Source organism: Bufo gargarizans, chromosome 1 (assembly GCF_014858855.1).
Source record: "Bufo gargarizans isolate SCDJY-AF-19 chromosome 1, ASM1485885v1, whole genome shotgun sequence".
Taxonomy (NCBI): Eukaryota; Metazoa; Chordata; class Amphibia; order Anura; family Bufonidae; genus Bufo; species Bufo gargarizans.
This window is the reverse complement of record NC_058080.1, coordinates 129213263-129238216: the sequence shown is the minus strand read 5'-3', so window position 1 is coordinate 129238216 and position 24954 is coordinate 129213263. Positions and strand designations below refer to the sequence as shown.

The window sequence follows — 24954 nt, the reverse complement described above, 5'->3', positions numbered from 1 at the left end:
TTATAACTGATAGAAGCTATGAATGAAATGCTAGCGGTTTCCAAATCCAGCTGGGTATTATCAGTAGGGTGTGTTTCCCCTCCACAGTCTGATATCATCTAATCAGTGCTGCCATTGTCAGACAGTGCAGGGACACACTACCAACTGGTAACACCCATCTGGACCCTTATTACAGACTGCTATTAATTTGTCCGCAATTTCTAAAAGGAATAATAAAGGAATGGCACACCATAGAGTCATAAGAATAGATGTCCCAGAATTGTTATTACAGGGAAGATACAAGTAGCTGCTAAGACATGTCAAGAGTGGTTACAAGACCTCTTAAGGAAGGAGCATAACCCCAGCATTCTCATTACATACATAACAGTATTTTCATAAAAAGTGCCACCAATCTTTTAAACTTCAAACAAATAACAATATTCTGGAAAGGTCGTTTTTTTTTCTTTTTAAATAATGCAAAATTTACAGTTCATCAGAATCTCAAGTTTATAAATAAATTCCTGTATAAGTTCCTCTCATGAGAACATCAGTTTTCTGCGCCAGCAAAGCAAGTCAAGAGATATAAATATGTCGGAGGGATGAAGCTCCTGTAGATGTCCTCAGCAATAGCAACAGTCTATACATCTTTGACTTCAGAGAACAAATGGAGTGAATCTAAGGGAAAATAGTCAATTCAAGGTGCAATCGGGATCAGCATTGGCTAAAACCACCCTTCTTTTTAATGAGGAAGCAGGCATTGTGATGGTGTTTGGCAGAGTGCAGTTTTCTCCTCTTTCGCTTGTACTTTCGGACTATTGTAACAGTTAATAAAAGTGCGGACGTGGAGAACAGGCAGAAGCTGAAGAAGATGAGAGGTTTCTTCTCCTCTAGAAACGTACAGATCGAACACGTGTCCTCCTCCTTCGTCATTTTGCAGGAGTTCCCAGCTTGGTCAAGTGGTAGGCCGTTGGCGGTGATTATTGCTCTGTACACGTTCACTGACGCCTTGGCTTTAATGTTGTAAATGGGGGAGTTGTAGAATCCATATTGTGGTTTACTTTTATCAGTCAGTCTGAATGCATAATATCCCTTCAAGTTGATGTTATCCTGTAGGTAGGCTAGAAGACAAATCACAAGACAAGACTGGATTAGTGCAACCATTTAGATATTTCTACCTATCAGCAATAATAACTTTTTTAATCCTTATATTGTTTTTAGATTTTCATATTAGAATCTTTATAATCTTAGAATTTTCTTGCAGGACTTGAAAAATCTTTAATAATAATGCATAATGTAAATGGGAATCACTCGACTGTGGCCAACTCACCTTTTTCCCCTCTTTGGTAATATTGCAGTCAGGGGTGCACCACCAATGAGGCCAGGTGAGGCGATCGCTTCAGGCAGCACCAGGTAGGGGCAAGAGGGGGCAGCGGAAGGGCCATGGGCAATGGGCGCTTTCATTGTGGCAAAGGGGTTAGGTTAAGAAATTGGCATGGGGGGGGCGCTGTTTCAGTTTTCGTCTCAGGCAGCAGAAAGGCTAGGTGCACCCCTGATTGCAGTATCAACACAAGGACTGGTTGCTAGGTATATGTGGCCTGGCCTAACTGCTACAGACAGTCATAGCCATACAGCGACCAAGTAGGAAGGTGGAGAGGATAGGAGTAGTAATGCAGAATAAAGTGATAGTAGTCATGGTGGCTCTCTAAGGCCGGCAGTGATACGATGATGCAATCTGTAGTGCAGTGCGGTAGGCCTAATGCACACGACCGTTGTTTTGGTCCGCATCCGAGCCGCAGTATTTGCAGCTTGGATGAAAATCCATTCGCTTCAATGGGGCCGCAAAAGTTGCGGACAGCACTCCATGTGCTTTCCGCATCCGTTGCTCCGTGGTCCGCAAAAAAATATAACCTGTCCTATTCTTGTCCAAGAATAGGTAGTTATATTAATGGCTGTCCGCGCCGTTCCGCCAATTGCGGAATGCACACGGACACCATCTGTGTTTTGTGGATCCGCAATTTGCACAGCAAAGCACACAACGGTCGTGAGGCCGTACAATAATAAAACCAGATTTTAATGCAACAAGTCCATTGTACTTTACTGAGGCAGTTCGATAGTTGGTTCACACAGGCACGGTACACATTCAGTGCAGTCTTTACAGCTGACATATGCACGTTTCCAAGGTTGTGTATAGGATGTAGTATGTAGGTTTCCTCTGATCCTCTGCCTATATAATCTGTAAAATCTTCTAAAATCTACAATGCCCAGCTCTATTTCGGCTTACTTAAAGGGGTTCTCCAGCAATCATTTAAAATGACCACAAGCACCTGTCCTACAATGTGATCAGCACTATTTGCCTCACCTGCAGAGCTGTCTAGGGGGTATCATCTCACTGCACACTATGCTATGGCACTTGCGCATACTATATATTAGTGAGTGTTCCTGTCAGGCTGCTCAGCCATGATGGCATATCATAGGCAGGATCACATCATTACCATCTATTGTAGAGCAGTATAATGTGTAATGAGGCCCCACTCCCCACGCTGCTAGGCAGCTCTGCAAGTGGGGGCAACCAGTCCTGCTCACATTCTTGGACAGGCTGCTGGTGGCCATTTTAAATCATTCCTGGAGAACCCTTTTAATAAGAATTTCTGTGATTCCCACCGAAATTACCTTCATAACAGTTTACATCATGTACCTTTCTAACAGGTAAGAGAATACATTTTTTTGTGGGAGTACTTCTTTAAGGTTCCTAGGCATGAACATTCCTAGGAACATTTGCTCCCGACCATCAGCCTGCGTAAAAGGGCAGTGAAAGTACCTGGGTAATTGCTTTATAGGATTTTTTATTTTCATCATTAAACAATTAACTGCTGACTAGGTACAAGTATTAGTTTTAAGTACACATTGCCAGCATGTGACAGTTTCCTCCAACTGTCTAAGTTTTGGTGGTTATTATAGACTTCTGGATGTCATAGAGCAGGGTCTCCTTTTTGAGAATCCCTGCTCTGCTAAGTATAAGTTCTAATACCCCAGAATAGGGTACATGCAAATAGTTTTTGTTGTGTAATGTTATTTAATATGTTAATGCTGTGTATGGATCAGTCAGGGTTAATAATCCTGCCTCTGCTGCTGTAGGAAGCTAGGAGATGGACTTAGATCCACACCTCGCTCAGTGTGTAGTGTGCTGGTGGAGGAAGTGAGAGGAAGTTACATGTGCTCAATCCGCAAAGACCTAAGCTTCATCCCAGGGAATTACTATCTCCTCAGGATAGGTCATCAGTATGTGATCGGTGGGGGTCCAACAACTGGGACCCCCGCCGATCAGCTGTTTGAGAAGGCAGCAACACTTGCAGTAGCACCGCGCCTTTCTCTGAGCTTTTCCTGGGCCTGTGACGACACGTTTATCGGACACATGGTCTAGGAGCAACTGAGCCCTATTGAAGTGAATGGGGCTAAGCTGCAATACCGAGCACATACAATGCACGGTGCCGTAGTTGATGAGTGTCGAGAAGGCCGTGGCGCTCACAGGAGTGTGATGAAAACTTTATTGCAGTGAGAGGGACATTGCTAAGCCACCCCTCCACACTTTAACGTGGTCCTGACCCACCGTATCTTAATCCTTAACCCCTTAAGGACACAGCCTTTTTACACCTTAGGACCAGGCCATTTTTTGCAAATCTGACCAGTGTCACTATAAGTGCTGATAACTTTAAAACGCTTTGACTTATCCAGGCCGTTCTGAGATTGTTTTTTCGTCACATATTGTACTTCATGACACTGGTAAAATGAAGTTAAAAAAAAAATTTTTTTTGCACCAAAAAATACCTAATTTAACAAAAATTTGGAAAAATTTGCAAATTTCAAAGTTTCAGTTTCTCTACTTCTGTAATACATAGTAATACCCCTAAAAATTGTGATGCCTTTACATTCCCCATATGTCTACTTCATGTTTGAATTATTTTGGGAATGATATTTTATTTTTTGGGGATGTTACAAGGCTTAGAAGTTTAGATGCAAATCTTGAAATTTTTCAGAAATTTACAAAAACCCAATTTTTAGGGACCACTACAGCTCTGAAGTCACTTTGCGAGGCTTACATAATAGAAACCACCCAAAAATGACCCCATTCTATAAACTACACCCCTCAAGGTATTCAAAACTGATTTTACAAACTTAGTTAACCCTTTAGGTGTTGCACAAGAGTTATTGGCAAATGGGGATGAAATTTGAGAATTTCATTTTCTTGGCTAATTTTCCATTTTAACCCATTTTTTCCACTAACAAAGCAAGGGTTAACAGCCAAACAAGACTGTATCTTTATTGCCCTGACTCTGCCGTTTACAGAAACACCCAATATGTGGCCGTAAACTACTGTACGGCCACACAGCGGGGCGTAGAGTGAAAGGTGCGCCATATGGTTTTTGGAAGGCAGGTTTTGCTGGACTGTTTTTTTGACTCCATGTCCCATTTGAAGCCCCCTGATGCACCCCTAGAGTAGAAACTCCATAAAAGTGACCCCATCTAAGAAACTACACCCCTCAAGGTATTCAAAACTGATTTTACTAACTTCATTAACCCTTTAGGTGTTGCACAAGAGTTATTGGCAAATGGGGATGAAATTTGAGAATTTCATTTTTTTGCCTAATTTTCCATTTTAACCCATTTTTTCCACTAACAAAGCAAGGGTTAACAGCCAAACAAGACTGTATCTTTATTGCCCTGACTCTGCCGTTTACAGAAACACCCCATATGTGGCCGTAAACTACTGTACGGCCACACAGCGGGGCGTAGAGTGAAAGGTGCGCCGTATGGTTTTTGGAAGGCAGGTTTTGCTGGACAGTTTTTTTGACACCATGTCCCATTTGAAGCCCCCCTGATGCACCCCTAGAGTAGAAACTCCATAAAAGTGACCCCATCTAAGAAACTACACCCCTCAAGGTATTCAAAACTGATTTTACAAAGTTTGTTAACCCTTTAGGTGTTGCACAAGATTTAATGGAAAATAGAGATACAATTTCAAAATTTCACTTTTTTGTCAGATTTTCCATTTTAATATTTTTTTTTCCAGTTACAAAGCAAGGGTTAACAGCCAAACAAAACTCATTATTTATGGCCCTGATTCTGTAGTTTACAGAAACACCCCATATGTGGTCGTAAACTGCTGTACGGACACACGACAGGGCGCAGAAGGAAAGGAATGCCATACGGTTTTTGGAAGGCAGATTTTGCTGGACTGGTTTTATTGACACCATGTCCCATTTGAAGCCCCCCTGATGCACCCCTAGAGTAGAAACTCCATAAAAGTGACCCCATCTAAGAAACTAAACCCCTCAAGGTATTCAAAACTGATTTTACAAAGTTTGTTAACCCTTTAGGTGTTGCACAAGATTTAATGGAAAATAGAGATACAATTTCAAAATTTCACTTTTTTGGCAGATTTTCCATTTTAATATTTTTTTTTCCAGTTACAAAGCAAGCGTTAACAGCCAAACAAAACTCATTATTTATGGCCCTGATTCTGTAGTTTACAGAAACACCCCATATGTGGTCATAAACTGCTGTACGGGCACACGACAGGGCGCAGAAGGAAAGGAATGCCATACGGTTTTTGGAAGGCAGATTTTGCTGGACTGGTTTTATTGACACCATGTCCCATTTGAAGCCCCCTGATGCACCCCTAGAGTAGAAACTCCATAAAAGTGACCCCATCTAAGAAACTAAACCCCTCAAGGTATTCAAAACTGATTTTACAAAGTTTGTTAACCCTTTAGGTGTTGCACAAGATTTAATGGAAAATAGAGATACAATTTCAAAATTTCACTTTTTTGGCAGATTTTCCATTTTAATATTTTTTTTCCAGTTACAAAGCAAGGGTTAACAGCCAAACAAAACTCATTATTTATGGCCCTGATTCTGTAGTTTACAGAAACACCCCATATGTGGTCATAAACTGCTGTACGGGCACACGACAGGGCGCAGAAGGAAAGGAATGCCATACGGTTTTTGGAAGGCAGATTTTGCTGGACTGGTTTTATTGACACCATGTCCCATTTGAAGCCCCCCTGATGCACCCCTAGAGTAGAAACTCCAAAAAAGTGACCCCATTTTAGAAACTACGGGATAAGGTGGCAGTTTTGTTGGTACTAGTTTAGGGTACATATGATTTTTGGTTGCTCTATATTACACTTTTTGTGCGGCAAGGTAACAAGAAATAGCTTTTTTGGCACCATTTTTTTTTTGTTATTTACAACATTCATCTGACAGGTTAGATCATGTGGTAATTTTATAGAGCAGGTTGTCACGGACGCGGCGATACCTAATATGTATACAATTTTTTTTATTTATGTAAGTTTTACACAATGAATTAATTTTTAAAACAAAAAAAAGTTTTAGTGTCTCCATAGTCTAAGAGCCATAGTTTTTTTTAGTTTTTGGGCGATTATCTCAAGTAGGGTCTCATTTTTTGCGGGATGAGATTACGGTTTTATTGGCACTATTTTGGGGTGCATATGACTTTTTGATCGCTTGCTGTTACACTTTTTGTGAAGTAAGATGACAAAAAATTGCTTTTTTTACACCGTTTCTTTTTTTTTTTTTTTTTACGGTGGTCACCTGAGGGGTTAGGTCATGTGATATTTTTATAGAGCCGGTCGATACGGACGCGGCGATACCCAATATGTATACTTTTTTTTATTTATGTAAGTTTTACACAATGATTTCATTTTTGAAACAAAAAAAATCATGTTTTAGTGTTTCCATAGTCTAAGAGCCATAGTTTTTTCAGTTTTGGGGCGATTATCTTGGGTAGGGTATGATTTTTGCGGGATGAGATGATGGTTTGATTGTTACAATTTTGGAGTACATACAACTTTTTTGATCACTTTTATTAACTTTTTGGGGAAGTAAGGTGGGCAAAATTTCAATTTCATCATAGTTTTTAATTTTTTATTTTTATGGCGTTCACCGTTTGGGTAAAGTAACATGACCGTTTTATAGATCAGGTCGTTACGGACGCGGCGATACCAAACATGTGTAGGGAATTTAATTTTTTTTATTTTTAATCAGTGATAAATGTGTTTTTTGATTTTTACTTTATTTTCACTTTTTTTCACTTTCTTTTTGACCCAGACCCACTTGGTTCTTGAAGATCCAGTGGGTCTGATGTCTGTATAATACAGTACAGTACAATATATAGTACTGTACTGTATTTTACACTTTGTCTGAACAGATCTATGCCTTTCAGCACAGATCTGTTCAGCACCATGGACAGCAGGACGCCTGAGAAGGCGTCCTGTTGCCATGGGAACCTTCCCCGTCTGCTCAGTTATGGTCAGAACTGCGCAGACGGGGAAGGGTAAGGACGGGGCTTGGGGGGCTGCCTGGGAGCTCTCTCCCTCTCCATTCGGAGGGGCTGCAAAGGCACAGCAGCCCCCCGATGGGAGAGGGAGGGAGCTCCCTGCGCTGTTAACCTTTTCCATACAGCGGTCCGTACGGACCGCTGTATGGAAAGGGTTAAACGGCTGACATCGCATCACCGATGTCAGCCGTTTATACCAGGGTGCCAGCAATGTGCTGGCACCCTGGTATACCCACTAGACACCAACGATTACGCAATGGGAGGCGGGCGGGGGATCGCGATCCCGCCTGCCGCACCGCCCGCCTCCCGCACCGCCTGCACCGCCCGCAACCCTCCCCCAACCCTCCCCCTGCACCTCCCACCCGGCAAAAATCACTAAGGGGTGCAGGTGGGGGGGATACAGATGCATTTTAGGAATGCTAAAGTTTCTGATCCCCGCGGTCAGGGACCGCGGGGATCAGAAACTGCAGAAATCGCAGCAAACCGCAGGTCTGAATTGACCTGCGGTTTGCCGCGATCGCCGACATGGGGGGGTCACGGGACCCCCCGGCGCATTTAGCCTAGGTGCCTGCTCAATGATTTGAGCAGGCGCCGGGTTCCGATCACTGCCAGCCGCACGGCAGTGATCAGAAATACACAGGGCGTACATGTACGCCCTGTGTCCTTAAGTACCAGGGCACAAGGGCGTACCTGTACGCCCTATGTCCTTAAGAGGTTAACCCCCCAGCTGGGCATTACAGACAAGTTTGCAAGAACATTACTGCCAGCCTTAGATTCTGCAGAGATAGACTTTGGAGAGAAGGAGTACAACAATCCCCCTATATCATTGCTATCTGGGAAGACTTGTACTGTCAAAAGTTTGATGCTGTGTATTATTACCACTGGATGTACTACAACTCCCATTCTGCACTTAAGTAAAGAGAGACTTGTTTATTTTCTACAACTGACCTGGTTTCTAACTCCAGCACCATTCGCTGGCCACTGCACCTACATCTCCTGCAGGGCTGCCAACCGTACAGAAATTTCTGGACAGTCCATAAAAATAGGCAACTTTTTTCCTCTGTCCGTGGAAAAAAATAGATGTGTCCATGATATTTTTGAGGCTGGTGATACTTAACTAGATTATTTTGGTGGTAATTATCATCATTTTACAGCTCACGGTAAATGCTGATAATGAGTTCTGATCAGTATATTGAGCTACAGACCTGTATTACTTATAATCTTTATCATTCAGTATGGTTTTCCAATTTGTCTGTAAAAAATGTTGGCCGTCCACGAATTTGGGATAAGTTGTCCAGAAAAAAGAAAAATTCTGGATGGCAACCGTGATCTCCTGCCTTGCAGCCGCACCAAACCCACAACACCAAGGGCACCCCAACTACCATCAGGCAGGAGCCCCAACATCAGGGTGTGCCCCCACGGAAGAAAGGGTGCACCCTCCTATCCTGCCATGGTCCTAGGGAGCATTGGTCTGAGGATTGCCACTGTGAATGATTATTGCAACCAGAGACACTACCACTCATATCCTCCACTTCTGCTCCTACAAGGGCTTGTGCCACAGTGGCTCCTGCTGTGGCGGACAGGCCCCTGGTTTCTATTGCAACATTATTATTTTTTAGCACTCGCTGCTAGGAACTTCACAGGCAATTTCAAAATGGGCTTATCATGATAACCAGTTTAAATATGAAAAATGACTGCACTCGTGCCACTGGCATTGCCAGCTGTAGGGTCATCCCTGTACATAGGCTCAGGATGTGAATTCAAGGTAGAACATCGCCCAAACCTGGTGGAAGTCAAGGGTAAAGCTACATACAGTATGTTGAAAAGCTGTTGTTGAGACCACTCACCTTGTAATAGCTGCTGGCTGTATTTCTGTAGGTAATATATTCGAAGTTCGTCACTTTCTGACGCTTTGTCATCCACTCCATTTGCAGTAATGTACATAGGAATGTCTCCATAGTTCTTCCTTATCCAGTTCAGAAGTCGTCTAATCCCCTGCGGTACAACTGCAAGTCCATTAAATGATGTCAGGCAGGTTGCATCGGACAAAAAGTGAATGTCTCGGTCGGCTTCAAATCTGCTATCATTTTTTGGCTCGTGAATCACCAATCTGGTGGTGAAATGATTCAAGGCAAAAAAATCTGCCGAACCCTTCAACATTTTTTTCTCTTCCTCAGTGAAATAGGGCAAGACAGACTTAGTCATTCCCTTTTGGTTTTTGGTGGTTATATATTGCCTCATGAGCGTAGGATAGTCACCAGAACCGAAAATTGGCTCAGCGATCCAAGCAATGTCAAACTGCAGGAAACGATCCGCAGCCTTGGCGTGGGAATGTAGGAAGGGATTTGCAGGCTCGGCCCAGTCTGTATGCAAAGACAAGGATATCTGACCATGTTGATGAGGTCTATAAATCTTGTCATACAAATGCCAGGCTATGGAATGAGCTATGAGTGCATTGTGCACTGCTTGGTAGGCGTTGCTACTGTTGTTATGGTAATATTGGCTTAGGCGGTTTGGTTCATTAATGGTGATCCAGTCTTTCACCAGATCACCAAATTCCTGAAAGCACAGCTTAGCATAGTCACTGAAAGCCTGAGTAATGGTCTTGTTTAACCAGCCTCCATTTCCTAACAGTGGTCCAGGAAGACTTAAAGATCCATGTGTTGGGTAGTAAAGTGTTAGCATGGTCTTGATTCCAACTTTAAAGGCCTCAGTTATCATGCAACGATAAAATCTCAGGACTTCTCGGTTAACGGAGGACAAGTCGCCTAATGGCATAATCAAAGACCAATTAAGAGAAAACCTATAATTAGTGACTTTCATATTTTTCAGTAGGGATAGATGTTTTTTAATGGTGATGAAGTCAGTACATTGGGCTGCTCGAGTCTTTAGCTGTACTCCTTTGATTGCATGCAGGATGCCGTCACCTGTGATGTTCCACACATACAATTTACGATCCACAAACTGAGGAGATGATGGGACCAGCTCTGCCTGTGAAGAAAGTACAATTTAAAGGGAATTAAAGGGAAGTATTTAAATCAAGTTTTAATTCTAAACATATATTTTTACATTTTTGGTCCCTTTGTTTACTAGTTTGATGCTTTTGCTGCCTTTACACTAGTCACTAGAGAAAATACAATATAATGATGCTTCTTGTTTCCTGAAGCTCACTTGTTAGCTTTTTTGTATAGATGGAGACAGAATGAGCAAAGTCATTTCATTGGCCCAGATTCAGGTAGATTTGCCCATTACTTACACCTGAGCCGCTCAGCTGAATTTCTCTGCGCTGGAGCAATTTTGCCAAATTGCCACCTGATTCAGGAATCGTTTGTTCATTTAATTTGCTCCTGTTTAAGGCAAAGCTGAGGGCGCAAGGCCGTGCAAGTCAAAGTGGGTGTGCCCCTATGTAAATGAGGAATTTTCGGCTCAGCAGAGGTTTGCTAGCATAATTTCAGGGCAAATCCTGCTCAGCTGCTTGCACTGAGCAAATAAATAGGAGCAGACTTGCGCAGGTTCTTTGCTGAATTTCATCCTGCTTTTTCCTACCCCCCCCCCCCCCCCTGAGCAAGGAAATTCAGCCCTTTTGCAAGACATGGCACCTCCCAAAGGGACCAAAATAAGGAAGGCCAACTTTGTGGCTGCAGAGATGGACATCCTGATTGCTGCACTCCAGCAACATAAGGAAGTCCTATATGGTGCCCAGCGGGCAAACACCACCATTGCCCAAAGGAGGGCTATATATGAAGCCATTGCCCTGGACATCAATGCCCTGGGTAATGAAGTGCGTACCTGGGATGACATCCAGAAGAAATTAAATGATATGAGACATTTGGCCATCTTTTGCTAACTTGCCCCTGCTTTTAACAGGAGCAAGTTTGCCCAGGGAAAAAAGCTTGCACGCTTCCAGCGCAAGATGCGCATCACACGCGCATGTTTCTGAATCATCGGCAGTACCTAATTTGCATATTCGCTGAGGGAATTCCATGAAGGCGCAACTTACACCCCGTGCAAAATTGCACGAAAATTGCGCAGGAACAGCTAGGCTGCGTGCGCGGGAAAATGGCCGCTTTTCAGGCTTAACTGGTTTACAGAATCAGCCGCAAATTTGCATAGGAGCAAATCAGTACTTGCGCGGCGCAAATCACACTTGTTCCCGCGCAAGTGCTTCTTGAATCTGGGCCATTATCTTTAAAGGGAATCTGTCACCCTGATTCTGGACCATTATCTACAGTAATACATGAGTAGTACTGCAGATATGGAGTCCAAATCACTATTTTATTTATTTTATTATTTTTCTATTGCCTCCTATTCCCCCGCTGTCAGCACATAGAGCTGCGCTAAAATACATTATTAGGACTACCATGCTTGCACACATAAGTCCTCTCTATTATGTTAAAACATCACAGCAGTCCTGACAGCGTATTTCAGTGCAGCTTTGAATGCTCACAGCAGGGAAACCGGAGGAAGTAAGAAAGTAATAAAATACACTACGTAAACAGATAAGACTCCTTTGCCACTCCCTGGTGTCTGGGGACGGGGGCGTATGCCACTTTGTGGAAACTATAATAATCCATGTCAATTCTCTGTTGATTCCCATGTATTTCAACTGTCATAAAGTATATGACAATATGACTTCAATATGGCTGCCAGCAGGAAAATATTTGATAATTTTTTTTAAAAAAATAGCTGCTTTAAAAAACGCATATGGGCAGATTTACTAATCCTTTTTAAAATGAAGACGGTGTAAGGCTACTTTCACACTAGCGTTCGGGCGGATCCGTTCTGAACGGATCCGCCCATAATAATGCAGACGGAGGCTCCGTTCAGAACGGATCCGTCTGCATTAAATTTGCTAAAAAAAGCTAAGTGTGAAAATAGCCTGGGACGGATCCGTCCAGACTTTCAATGTAAAGTCAATGGGGGACGGATCCGCTTGAAGATTGAGCCACATTGTGGCATCTTCAAACGGATCCGTCCCCATTGACTTACATTGTAAGTCTGGACGGATCCGCACGCCTCCGCACGGCCAGGCGGACACCCGAACGCTGCAAGCAGCGTTCAGCTGTCCGCCTGTCCGTGCGGAGGCGAGCGGAGCGGAGGCTGAACGCCGCCAGACTGATGCAGTCTGAGCGGATCCGCCTCCATTCAGACTGCATCAGGGCTGGACGGCTGCGTTCGGGTCCGCTCGTGAGCTCCTTCAAACGGAGCTCACGAACGGAAACCCGAACGCTAGTGTGAAAGCAGCCTAAAGTTAAACAGGCAGCTTGTGCTGTATAACACATTTGGTGCATGGTTGGACACTTCTGTCTAACTGCACCAACCATTGGTTTGTTTATTTGTTTAACATTGCTTCAAAATTTTGGTGTACATTGTCACATTTTAAGTTATACTTCTTTCTGCTAAGCCATGCCCCCTTATCAAGCTGGAAAACCGAAACAGGTAAGCTAGGCACGGTGGATTATTCTTTTTGGTGCATTTGCTACATACATTGGTCTTAAAGGTCATGCAACATTATGCACAAGAGACATGCCAAATTATGGTGCATTTTACAACAAGATCTAGCAATAATATTAGTAAATTTGCCCCATTATTCTATTTATCTACAAACTTATATATCTAATTAATGAAACTAAAATTAAATACACGAGACATACCTGTTTTGTTGGACATAAGCTATTAGCCCCCTAATTTTCCCGGATGTACTATTACATCACTGAGTGCAGTAAGTTAAAGGGCTTCTGTCACCCCACTAAACAGTTTTTTTTTTTTTGTTTACTTATAATCCCTATACTGCGATTTATGGCTACATAATCTAATTAATCATTTTGGTTCAGTAGATTGTGTTAAAAACGTGCTTTTAAAATATGCAAATTACCTTGCTACCAGCAAGTAGGGCGGCTACTTGCTGGTAGCAGCCGCATCCTCCGATCCTAAAGACGCCCCCTCCACATGTTGATTGACAGGGCTAGGGAACGGGATCGTTCTCTGCTGGCCCTGTTTGCATTCAAAATCTCGCGCCTGCGCCGTACCTGTCTTCAATCGGCGCAGGCGCACTGAGAAGGACGCTCGCTCGGCCGCTCCATCCTCAATGCGCCTGCGCCGGGTGTAGATGTGACATCATCGGCGCAGGCGCATTGAGGATGGAGCGGCCGAGCGAGCGGCCGCATCTCAGTGCGCCTGCGCCGACTGAATACCGTTACGGCACAGGCATGAGATCTTGATAGCAGACAGGGCCAGCAGAGGATGATCCCGTTCCCTGCCCCTCTCACTCAACATGCGGAGGGGGCGTCTTTAGGATCGGAGGATGCGGCTGCTACCAGCAAGTAGCCGCCCTACTTGCTGGTAGCAAGGTAATTTGCATATTATAAAAGCATGGTTTTTAACACAATCTACTGAACCAAAATGATTAATTAGATTATGTAGGCAAAAAAAATGTTTAGTGGGGTGACAGAAGCCCTTTAACACTTAGGGGTGTAATAGTACATCACAGTGATAGAGCTGGCTCTGGAGCTGGGCCGGCTACATCACTTGCAGTTGCCATCTACATAAGGCCTCATGCACACGGCCATTGCCGGCCGTGGCCCGCATTGCGGCCCGCAAACAGCCGGTCCGAAATATGCGGGCACTGGCCGTGTGTTCACCATCACTTGAATGGATCCGTAGTTTGGATCTGCAGTGCGGAACGAAGGCACAAAACCCCACGGAAGCACTACAGAGTACTTCAGTGGGGTTTCTATCCGTGCCTCCGATCCACAAAACAATAGAACTTTTTAAATGGGTCTGGATCCGTCACGGCAGCCGCATGGATGGGGACCGTACATTAGGGACCGCAAATTGCGGTCCCCAATGCAGGGAATGGCTGAACAACGGCCGTGTGCAAGAGGCCTTACAGAAGACACCCTGCTTTCACTGCTGGGATCAGAAATAACTGGCAGTTTAAACTGTCAGGTGCTGCAGTTAATAGCAACCGTGGCATCTGAATAGTTAGACAGAGTGAGGGTGCTGCCTTTCTCCTCTGATCGGCAAGCTCTGAATCCAACCACAGTGCGCCAATTAGTTGTCATGACAGCCAGGGGCCTGCCAAGTTCCAGCCACTATTACATCCTGCCTCTAACAGCATAGTACAAGCAATCTGATTACAGGTTCAAGTCCCCCAAGGAGACCATAAAACTATAAACAAAATTGACAATTTCACAAACTGTACATATATATATAACTAATTGGCATTGCCATGCCAGTAATGACCTGATCTACTATTCAATTATCTGATTATATACCCCACATGTTATACACTGAAAAAAAAAAACAATTCCTCCTCAAAAAATCTTGTACAAATGATCAAAAGTTTCCAGAATGGCATCCATATAACCTACAGCTCAGCCCCCCAAAAAATGAGCCCTTACACAGTTCCGTCAGCAGATAAATAGAAAACTAAAATAACAATAAAGAAGCAAAATAAAATAGTTATGGATAGCAACAAAAAACATAAATTTCCCTAATTGTACCTTCTCACGGAATAACGGAAACATGTCATTTTTACTGCACAGTGAATACTGTAAAAACTAAACTGTAAATGGTGGAATGACAGAAAGAGAATAAGTACTTATGGGGACAATAGTCTAGCTCTCAGAATATTTTTTTCTAGTTGTTACAGACCAATCAGTAATGGACAGACTCCTAATTGTAGACATCTGCAGTGTGTTCCTCGGATCTTTACAGAGCTCTATGGTTTATATAGTGTTAGTACTCTCTATATTCACCTTTAGCACAGAGTCTGTTATTCCCCAGGAGAAGTCACATGGGAACTGTCCACGGATCGCTAGTTCTGGGGCCTCTTCTGGAAAACCGTTCTGTTGGATGACTTGTTTAAAATATAATGCAGAAGATTTGGGGGCTATTGCTTTGCTCTTGTCGGTGAAATCTACGTAGAACAATCCACGTCTTATTTTGTAGCCTTCTTGCCATTCAAAGCTGTCCATCAAGGACCAGGCGGTGTAGCCAAAGACCTTTACGTCGTCATATTTAACAGCTGTCCACAAAAACAAATAAATAAATAAATTAGTCAAGAGCTAAGTAAAAAGGACCTGTCACCTCTCATGATATGTCTAACTAAAAATCTGTCTTCTCTTAGAACTCCGCACTGTGGAATTCCTCCATTATTCTTCCTGAAAATATATAGATATACTGGCTTTTGAGTGTTACCAGTTGAGGGTGTGTCCCGTCACACTCTGATATCCAATCAGTGCTGGCAGTTTCAGACTGTATTGGGACACACCCTTTTGACAAGGAGAATGGTAACACACGGTTGTCAGTTTAGGCTAGGTCTACACGACGATATTTGTCGCGCAACATTTTGTTGCACCAATGTCGCGCGACAATTTTTATAATGGCAGTCTATGGTGTCGCACTGCAACATGCGACATGCTGCGACTGCAATGCGACAGTCGCAGAAAATCCATTCAAGATGGATTTTTCTGCGACTGTCGTGTCGCAGTTTCAACATGTCGCATGTTTCAGTGCGACACCATAGACTGCCATTATAAAAATTGTCGCGCGACATTGGTGCAACAAAATGTCGCGCGACAACTGTTGCGCCCTATCTGTCGCACGACTTTTTGTCGCGCGACAAATGTCGTCGTCTAGACCTAGCCTTAATCATAAATACTCAGGAGGAATAACAGAGGAACAGCACAAAATGTTCCCCAGAATGTTCCCCAGGTCCTCATTAATAATAAACGTATTCACATTGCATTTACATAGACAACAAGTTAGGGTACTTTCCCACTAGTGTTTTTGTTTTCCGGCATAGAGTTCCGTCACAGGGTCTCAATACCGGAAAAAAAACTGAGTTTTATCCTAATGCATTCTGAATGGAGAGCATTCCATTCAGGATGCATCAGTTCAGTCCCTATTACGTTTTTTGGATGGAGAAAATACTGCAGCATGCTGCAGTTTTCTCTCCGGCCAAAAATACTGAACACTTGCTGGAATGCCGGATCCGGCATGAATTTACATTGAAGTGCATTAGTGCCGGATCCAGCATTAAGTGTTCTGGCAAAACGGATCCAGCTTTGCGGTCTGCGCATGCGCAGACCTTTAAAAAAATAAAAAAAAAAATAATACTAGATCCATTTTTCCAGATGACACCGGGGAGACAGATCCGGTATTTCAATGCATTTGTCCGACAGATCCGTTGGACAAATGCCATCAGTTTGCGTCCGGATTTCCGGCAGGCAGTTACGGCAATGGAACTGCCTGCCGGAATCCTCTGCCGCATGTGTGAAAGTATCCTTACAATACAAAAGCTTAAAAAGGTTGTGCAGATTAGAAATAAAGACATACTTTCTCAGAAACAGCACCACTCTTATCTGTGGGGTATTGCAGCCTTGGGCCTCATGCACATGACCGTCTAATTTGTGTTCTGCAAATACAGATGCGGTCCAGGCACATCCCGAAATTTTCTCGGGACCCACTGTGAAAAACCCTCTTTTTGTCCGCAAAACAGGCAAGAATAGGACAGGTTCTATCATTTGCGGATGCGGACAGCTAAGTATTTGCTAAGTACCTTACATTCATTTATCTAGTGAGTATAGTATTAGTTTATATGTACTTTGTGTATGCAGAGTGCTGTTGCACTGTGTTTGATTTTGGGTTTTCAGCCGTGGCCACCTGCATATTAGGATATGCTAACTAACTTAGATTTTTGTCTTTAGAGTTCGAAGGGCATAATATTTTTTAAAGGAGTACTCTACCTTTTGTTTAGTTATGGCCTATTCTCAGTATAATCTGGGGGAGAAGAGAAGCTCAGTTAACTCTGAGGTTCTGGCAATTTAGAAAATCAAAAGAAGAAATGTCCCAAGGACCTGTCATCTCGATATTATGTCATGGTGGATAAAGTTGTGGCAGGTTGTCTTTAAGTACGGACATTATAAAGGCTGTTAGGACAGCGGGTAGCTACTTACCCTGTAGGATATCATTGATAAACTTCTTCATGATGTAGACTGTTGTGGTGTCTTCAGTTTGGATGTTGCTATTTGAGAACCAACCATTTTCCATGATAAGAATTTGAGGATTGTTATATTCCATCTTGATCCAGTTTAACACCCCCCTTAAATGAATCAAGGCGCGAACCAACTTGTTGGAATCATTTGATCTCTTAAAGTTGTTGGGTCCAAAGGAGAATGCAAAAAAGTCTGCTGTCCCTTTAACAGAAGCTTTTTCTGACTCAGAAAACCTAGGAAGGTTGGAGCCATATTTTCTCTTCAAACTTTCTGGGTAGTCCCCATCAATATGAATAGGTTTTGCAAAGCGTCCAAGTACGGTATCCATGGACTCTTGACACATGTTAATGGTTGATGAGTCAATATGTCTTTTCTCAGGTTCTATCCAGTGGGAGCCCAATGTCACGGACAGGTATCCCTTTTGAGATGGACGGAAATGAGTGTCATAGGTATGCCAGACCAGAGCATGAGCCTACAATATAACAATATAGATGTGTTATTGAACCAGCAAATATGAACGGTATAGTATGCACTACATGTGGATGACAGACAGCGCCAGTTATGCAAAAGCTGTAGCCAGGCTTTCCTTTACCCAGCGCAAAGAATCAGTTTGCTACCATAGCCCTTTTTCTTAAAGGGGTTATTCCATGACTAATGTAAAAAAATGAAACTCAGAGATCATATAGTACATAGTAAGGAAAGTACCACTGCACACTCAGGGTTTTCATGCAAATAAGAAATCTATTTATTGTAACATATCCTCCAATTGGTATATAGACAAACAAAGAAAGAAATGCCTGCTCTTAATTGTGACTATAAATCTTGACGTTTCGGTGAAATCCAGACCTTGGTCACAAAAAGTCACAAAGAGGAGAGCTGATAATAGTACGAGGTCCCCCGTGGCACAGCGTATAGACGCTGCGGGGAAGGCTGGAGGCATCTCTTTCTAGAACCAGCCCTGAACCTCACATGGATCCAGAGATCTCCCCATTCATTCCTCTGCTAGATTTATATCAAGCTGACAGCTCAAGGGGAGTGTCTTTTCTGCTGCAGATAAGGGGGCGTGTCCATGCTCTGCCTATCACAGCTCAGGGGGCGTGTCCATGCTCTGCCTATCACAGCTCAGGAGGCAGCTGAAGGATGAAAGTGAGCATGTGCGGCCATCTCAGTGAGCCGGACAAAGAAATAAGAAACAAAACAAACAGCAGGTGGAGCTATACAGATGTGTTTTATTGAATAACTCGGCTAAAATTTAAATCACATGCAATTACAAAAGAATTCACATTTAGGTAGTGGTTTGAAAACTGCACAATATTTTTCATGGGACAACCCCTTTAATACCCTGGGCAAGGCAACGTTGCCTCTCAGTACTCCCTGTCACCCAGCATCTGGGGCACATGAAGTCTCCCTAGCTAAGAAACTGCTGTGAGCTAGACTCAATTTTGTAAGCTCTAATGCCAACGGGGCCTGTGTGATAGTCACCCAATGGCATATTCTTCCAACGTTTTTTTAAGTTTTTTCTCTTGAGTAGCCAGTTTTTTTTACGCTCCCAAAACATGCTTCTCTATCACTTATCTAAACTCACATAGGCAGATGGAGATTAAATGGTCAGTGTACTTTCAACATACTTTGCATAAATGAATAGTACAGGTCAATATAAGAAACTTTGTAATATATCTTATTAAAAAAAAAGCCTTTTTTCTTCCTCTAGCAGATCGCTACTTATCTCACCTCCCTTCTCATCCTCCCTCCTCCTTCCCTCCCTTCTCCATAGGCATCTTTGTGTGTGCCTCTGTGCTCTTCCTCACTCCTTCTCCCTCCCTCTTCATAGCCTTCTATTGCCAGCCTATATGAGTGCCTCTCTCCACTTCCTACCTCCTCCTCCAAGTATTTTGATTCTTGAGTGCTGACAGTCCAACTACTCTCTTAAGATGTATTCAGCAGAGAATTGTAGTTTAGTAGGGGGGAAAGGAGACATTTTTTTCTCTGATAATATATATTACAAAGTTTCTAATAGTCACCCATACTATTAATTTACACAAAGATTATTGAAAGTACACTGACTACTGAAGTTTGTGTTCATAGATTTCTATGGGTACTGTAATACAGATCCTTACAACACCTATACAGCTGTGCGTATATTATTTAGCTAATACAGGTAGCTACAGAGATGCATTGATGTATATCCACCAAAGATTGTAATTATGAGTCTAAAGAAATACAGAACTGAATACAACTGAATCGTTAAGCTGATAACATTTCATGGCGGTATGGTATTACGAGAAATCTGATGTTTTATTGCCTCGGGAAAAAACAATCTCAAGGCTTAACTAAGGAAGCAGATTACCTTCTGAGCTGGCAATTAGAAAGGGCTTACAGAAAACTGCATGATGCTTTAATGAATGGAAAAAACACCTGAATAACTTAATTTTGCATTGTTACATTACGTATTCTATAAAACTTGTGAGATTAACACTCACATGATTTAATAATGTAATATACTAGAGAAAAAACTATTCTTGAATGGGAGCTTATATCTTTTAAGAATGTATCCCTGTGACATGACTAGACGACTGTCCTCCATTATCTGTGCCTGAATTTACCCATATTTCCCCCAACCAATCTGCCCAAAAATAGTGGAAAAAGTGCCAGCCTATGTGCACTCTTGCAGTCCCAGAGCTTTTTCCCATAGTGTGCAAGCACATCCACCACTGCCTGATTGCAGGGTGGCTGTAACCATGGAAACGAGCAGGGTGTAATGTGAAGGAAAAATGAATGAAGTCAGCAAAGGAGGGAATATGGACAATCACAATACATTAGTAAGTGTCTTGTATTAACTTTCTCTACATGATATATGCCATTTGCTGAAGTGAGACAGCCCCTTTAAAGAGGACCTTTCATCTGTTTAACCCTAGTCTAATTAGGGTAATTAGGGTCTTACCTTATACAGCGGCCCCCACTGATGTCATCGCCCTTTTTTATTTTTGTTAAAGACCACCCCCTTGTTCGTCCGCTGTTGTCACTTGTTGATTTCGGCGCCTTATATTCTAATTAGCCAACTTGGTTATACTAGGCGGAGACTGGAGCGGTTCTCCTCTCCCTGGCTGTAAGAGGATCCAAACAGAGCGCACCGCTCATAGCCAGGGAGAAGAGAACCGCTCCAGTCTAGTATAACCAAGTCGGCTAATTAGAATATAAGGCGCCGAAATCAACAAGTGACAACAGCAAACAAACAAGGGGGGGTGGGGTCTTTAAAAAAAAAGTGCGATAACATTAGTGGAGGCCGTCCTATAAGGTAAGACCCTAATTAGACTAGATAAAAGGTCCTCTTTACGCACATGGCTGTATTACAGGTCATTACACAATGTGAATTATACCGAGCTTAAATACATCACCCATGGGTGTCTATAGCACTATACTATATGTCCACATGGCTCTAATTTCACGCACATAGATTCTTTTCTATAAAATTTCGATGGAACATCGTTCCATGTTTCTGTATAGGCTTGCGTCTAGGGGAGAATACCTTTGTAATACAGTGCTGTATTGATGACACACATGTGCTGACACATGGATGGTCTGTCTACGGTTCCATAGTGCGGAGCAGTTGTGGACTAGAGATACTCTGACATTTTATTTTATTTTTTAAATACAACAAATTGTAAAAATAAAAACGTACCGTAAATGCTTTATATAATTAGCTCTACTGACAACGGTGTGATCAATGTGTTTACCTTTCCTGAAGACCTCGGATCAATGATGAGTGCGGCTACAGTCTCTTGCTGTGTGACATTAGCAGGACGGCTGCCATTTTCCCTGCTGTAAATACATTCTTTGGTCCAGTGAGTTTGGTCCACTGACTAAATCCACTGACAAACTGAACATGTTCTCTGTGTGGAAGGATATATTTTTCATAACCAAAGGAATGTTGCCAGGCCTATAAGACTCCTTATGCCTACTAGGTGCTCTCCATAAGACTAAGGCCTGAATCCTGACTTAGGGCTCTCACCCAGTTAAGCCCATTCTTTCTGCTCTGTACTGATGAGGGGCAATAACCCTGAAAAAGCTGTCTTCAGATGAGGTACTGGCTTACTATTATCAAAATTATGCTTCAAGACCTGTTTACAATCTCGAGCATTGACTTATAGGATCGCTACCTTACATCTAGTGGCATCAGAGGTTCAGCTTTCTTTTCTTTTTGGGAGCTAATTTGTATATTTTTCCCCAGAAATGCAGGGAACCTAGGGTTGCCATATTTTCTTCAAGCCAAACCCGAACACTTTAGCACCTTGCGGCAATTCTTTGGGAAGGAAAGGAAGTCGGCTGTATGCTCCCTTGGCGGTGCCAGTCAGAGGGAAATCTCCCTCCGACCCGGAAGTTCCAATATCGGGGAAGGTATCAGGTACTTGCCCAAATACTCTGTATCGGCAGCGATATTAGTATCGGTATGGTAGTTCGGTACAGCTATAGTGCAAATCCATTTTATTGATAGTTATTGATAGTTGTCATTGAAACGACAAGCACATTTCTGGGCCTGATGAAGGGGACTCTGCACGGCCCCAAAAGCACTAGTCGATTGGACGACAACTATCAATAAAATGGATTTTGCACTAACATGAAATTTGGTGTCTGTATTGGACGATATATATTATTGCACTTAAAAGATGCCCCCACAAAACATGTCACTGGTTACCTGTGGCATTTTATTATGGGGGCATGTTTTATGTGCAATACTAACAAGTGCCGTGCCTGTCTGCCCCCCCCCCCCCCTCCAATTAACATTTTTTATTAAACACTTCAAATGTTTTAAATACCTTTTTTAGAAGTTCAGAGGTCCAGGTGTGTGGAGAAGGACGGCAGTCACGGCGTTGGTCACAGAGGTCGACTGACTCCCAGACGAAAAGAAGAAGAAACTGCTGGAGCAGCTCCACGCGCAGGTGCCGGAGAATTATTTCATTTCTCCCACGCTCCCTCTCTCTCTCTGATGTCACTTCCTTTCACTAGCAGAGAGAAGGAGAGGGAGGGAGTGTCTGAAGACAGCGCCGCCCTGCACTAGCATCGGGCTCAGCTGATCGCCGCACCGGCAGTGACAGGCTCAAGCTGATCATCCGCTGTTGACACCCTGGCCGCGGCCGCCACTGACTGACATGCCGGCTGCTCGCTCACGCTCACCGTCCGCCGCTCACCGCCAGCCGTCGGATGAGGCTAGCTGGCAAGTCTGCAGTTTGAAATTAATCCTGTGCCTGGGTCTGAAAAAGTCTTGTACCCGGGCACAGGATTACAAACCCGGACTGTCCGGTCATTCCCGTACGGGTGGCAACCCTAAGGGAACCATTGCCTGGCCTATTAGGATTAGATGCAGACCTATTCACTTCTTTGGGGCCCTTTCTTTCTTCTTCTGCAAAACAAACAAAACATGTCCTATACTTGTCAGTGAAAATCAGGATGTGTCCCCACTGAAGTCTATGGGTCCGCAAAAATGCAGAATGCAATCTGCATTTTTGCGAACATGCTGAACTGTCCGCAAAAACGGATCCGAATTTTTGCGGACAGTGTCTGGCCGTCTGAATGAGCCCTAAGGAGTATAGTAACCCCCAAATCCAATTGCCCTGAAAATCCCCTCTAACTCCCTTCCTTTCTCTGTCCGTCCCCCTCCCTTATTCTCTCCTCCCTCCCTCCCCCATCCCCAATTTCTTATCTCTAGAATTAAATATATTGCAATCTACCATGATAATTTTTCCTTAAGAAAAGACGTCATCATCCAACTTTTCTAGTGTCCTGAAAGGAAAATCTTCTTCTATATGCTGCAAAAGGATCGACCTGTTGGATTTCAACATGCTCGATTACATACCTCCCAACCTTTTGAAAGGTCAAAGAGGGACACTTCTGGTTCACTGTGTGAAAGATCCATTTTTCCTGCATATCTATACACCTGAAAAGGTTTCTCTTACGAAAGAGCACAAAAATAATCTGAATATAGAAATTCCTAAAAACCCAACTGTGTCAAATAATGAAATCATCTACAAGACGGGACCAAATATACAGAGAGGAACCAGGGAAACACATCCTGGGTCAATATTGTGAATGTAATAATGAAAATGTATGTCTCAGATGAAAAAGAGGAATCTCATAACAATAAGGCCTCTTTCACACGGGCGTTGCAGGAAAATGTGCGTGTGCGTTGCGGGAACACCCGCGATTTTTCCGCGTGAGTGCAAAACACTGTAATGCGTTTTGCACTCACGTGAGAAAAATCGCGCGTGTTTGGTACCCACAGAATGCATAGTACAATAGCGCTGGAGGGGTTATAATAAAAATAATAATAATTTAACTCACCTTAGTCCACTTGCTCGCGTAGCCGGCATCTCCTTCTGTCTTCATCTTAGCTTTTTGTAGCAACAGGACCTGTGGTGACGTCACTCCGGTCATCATATGATCCATCACCATGGTAAAAGATCATGTAATGGATCATGTGATGACTGTCACCAAAGGTCCTTGTTGCTACACAAAGCTAAAATCAAGACAGAAGGAGATGCCGGCTACGCGAGCAAGTGGATTAAGGTGAGTTACATTAAAAAAATAATAATAATTTTAACCCCTCCAGCGCTATTGTACTATGCATTCTGTATTAAGAATGCTATTATTTTCCCTGATAACCATGTTATCAGGGAAAATAATAATGATCGGGTCCCCATCCCGATCGTCTCCTAGCAACCGTGCGTGAAAATCGCACCGCATCCGCACTTGCTTGCGGATGCTTGCGATTTTCACGCAACCCCATTCACTTCTATGGGGCCTGCGTTGCGTGAAAAACGCACAAAGAGGAGCATGCTGCGATTTTCACGCAACGCACAAGTGATGCGTGAAAATCACCGCTCATGTGAACAGCCCCATGGAAATGAATGGGTCCGGATTCAGTGTGGGTGCAATGCGTTCACTTCACGCATTGCACCTGCGCAGAATACTCGCTCGTGTGAAAGGGGCCTAAGGCTGGTTTCACACGGGCATTGCGGATTGGGGCCAGATGCGTTCAGAGTGCGTTCAGTGAAACTCGCACTATTTTGCAAGCAAGTTTTGTCTGCGATTGCGTTTAGTTGTTCAGTTTTTTCCGCGTGGGTGCAATGTGTTTTGATGCGTTTTTCACGCACGTGATAAAAAACTGAAGGTTTACAAACAACATCTCTTAGCAACCATCAGTGAAAAACGCATCGCAACCGCACTTGCTTGCAGATGCAATGCGTTTTTTCACGCAGCCCCATTCACTTCTGTGGGGGTCAGGGCTGCGTGAAAAACACAGAATATAGAACATGCTGCGATTTTCACGCAACGCAGAACTGATGCGTGAAAGACAACACTCATGTACACAGACTCATTGAAATGAATGGGTCAGGATTCAGTGCGGGTGCTATGCGTTCACGTCACGCATTGCACCCGCGCGGAAAACTCGTTCGTGTGAAAGGGACCTAAATGTAGGGGGCACATTACAAATGAAAAGGAGTGCAGTAACGGTTCAAATATGATACTGAGCCACAAGGGAACCATAATAATGTGCACATCTATGAAGTATAAAGTCAATATAGCAATTTTATTAGACTACATAGATATACAGCCCTTTTT

The 24954-nt window shown here is 43.3% G+C and overlaps 1 protein-coding gene across 1 annotated transcript in view; it reads right to left on the bottom strand.

The window, feature by feature from the left end:
• Positions 1-511: 511 nt before the first annotated feature.
• KLB (klotho beta) overlaps positions 512-24954 on the bottom strand; it is a 50116-nt gene continuing 25673 nt past the window's right edge. Inside the window, exons 2-5 of the mRNA XM_044298361.1 lie at positions 17299-17809; positions 15097-15365; positions 9184-10327; positions 512-1097 (exon numbers count right to left, since the gene is read on the bottom strand). Coding sequence (XP_044154296.1) covers positions 691-1097; positions 9184-10327; positions 15097-15365; positions 17299-17809 — 2331 coding nt within the window. The 3' untranslated portion in view covers positions 512-690. The remainder of the gene's footprint in view (positions 1098-9183; positions 10328-15096; positions 15366-17298; positions 17810-24954) is intronic.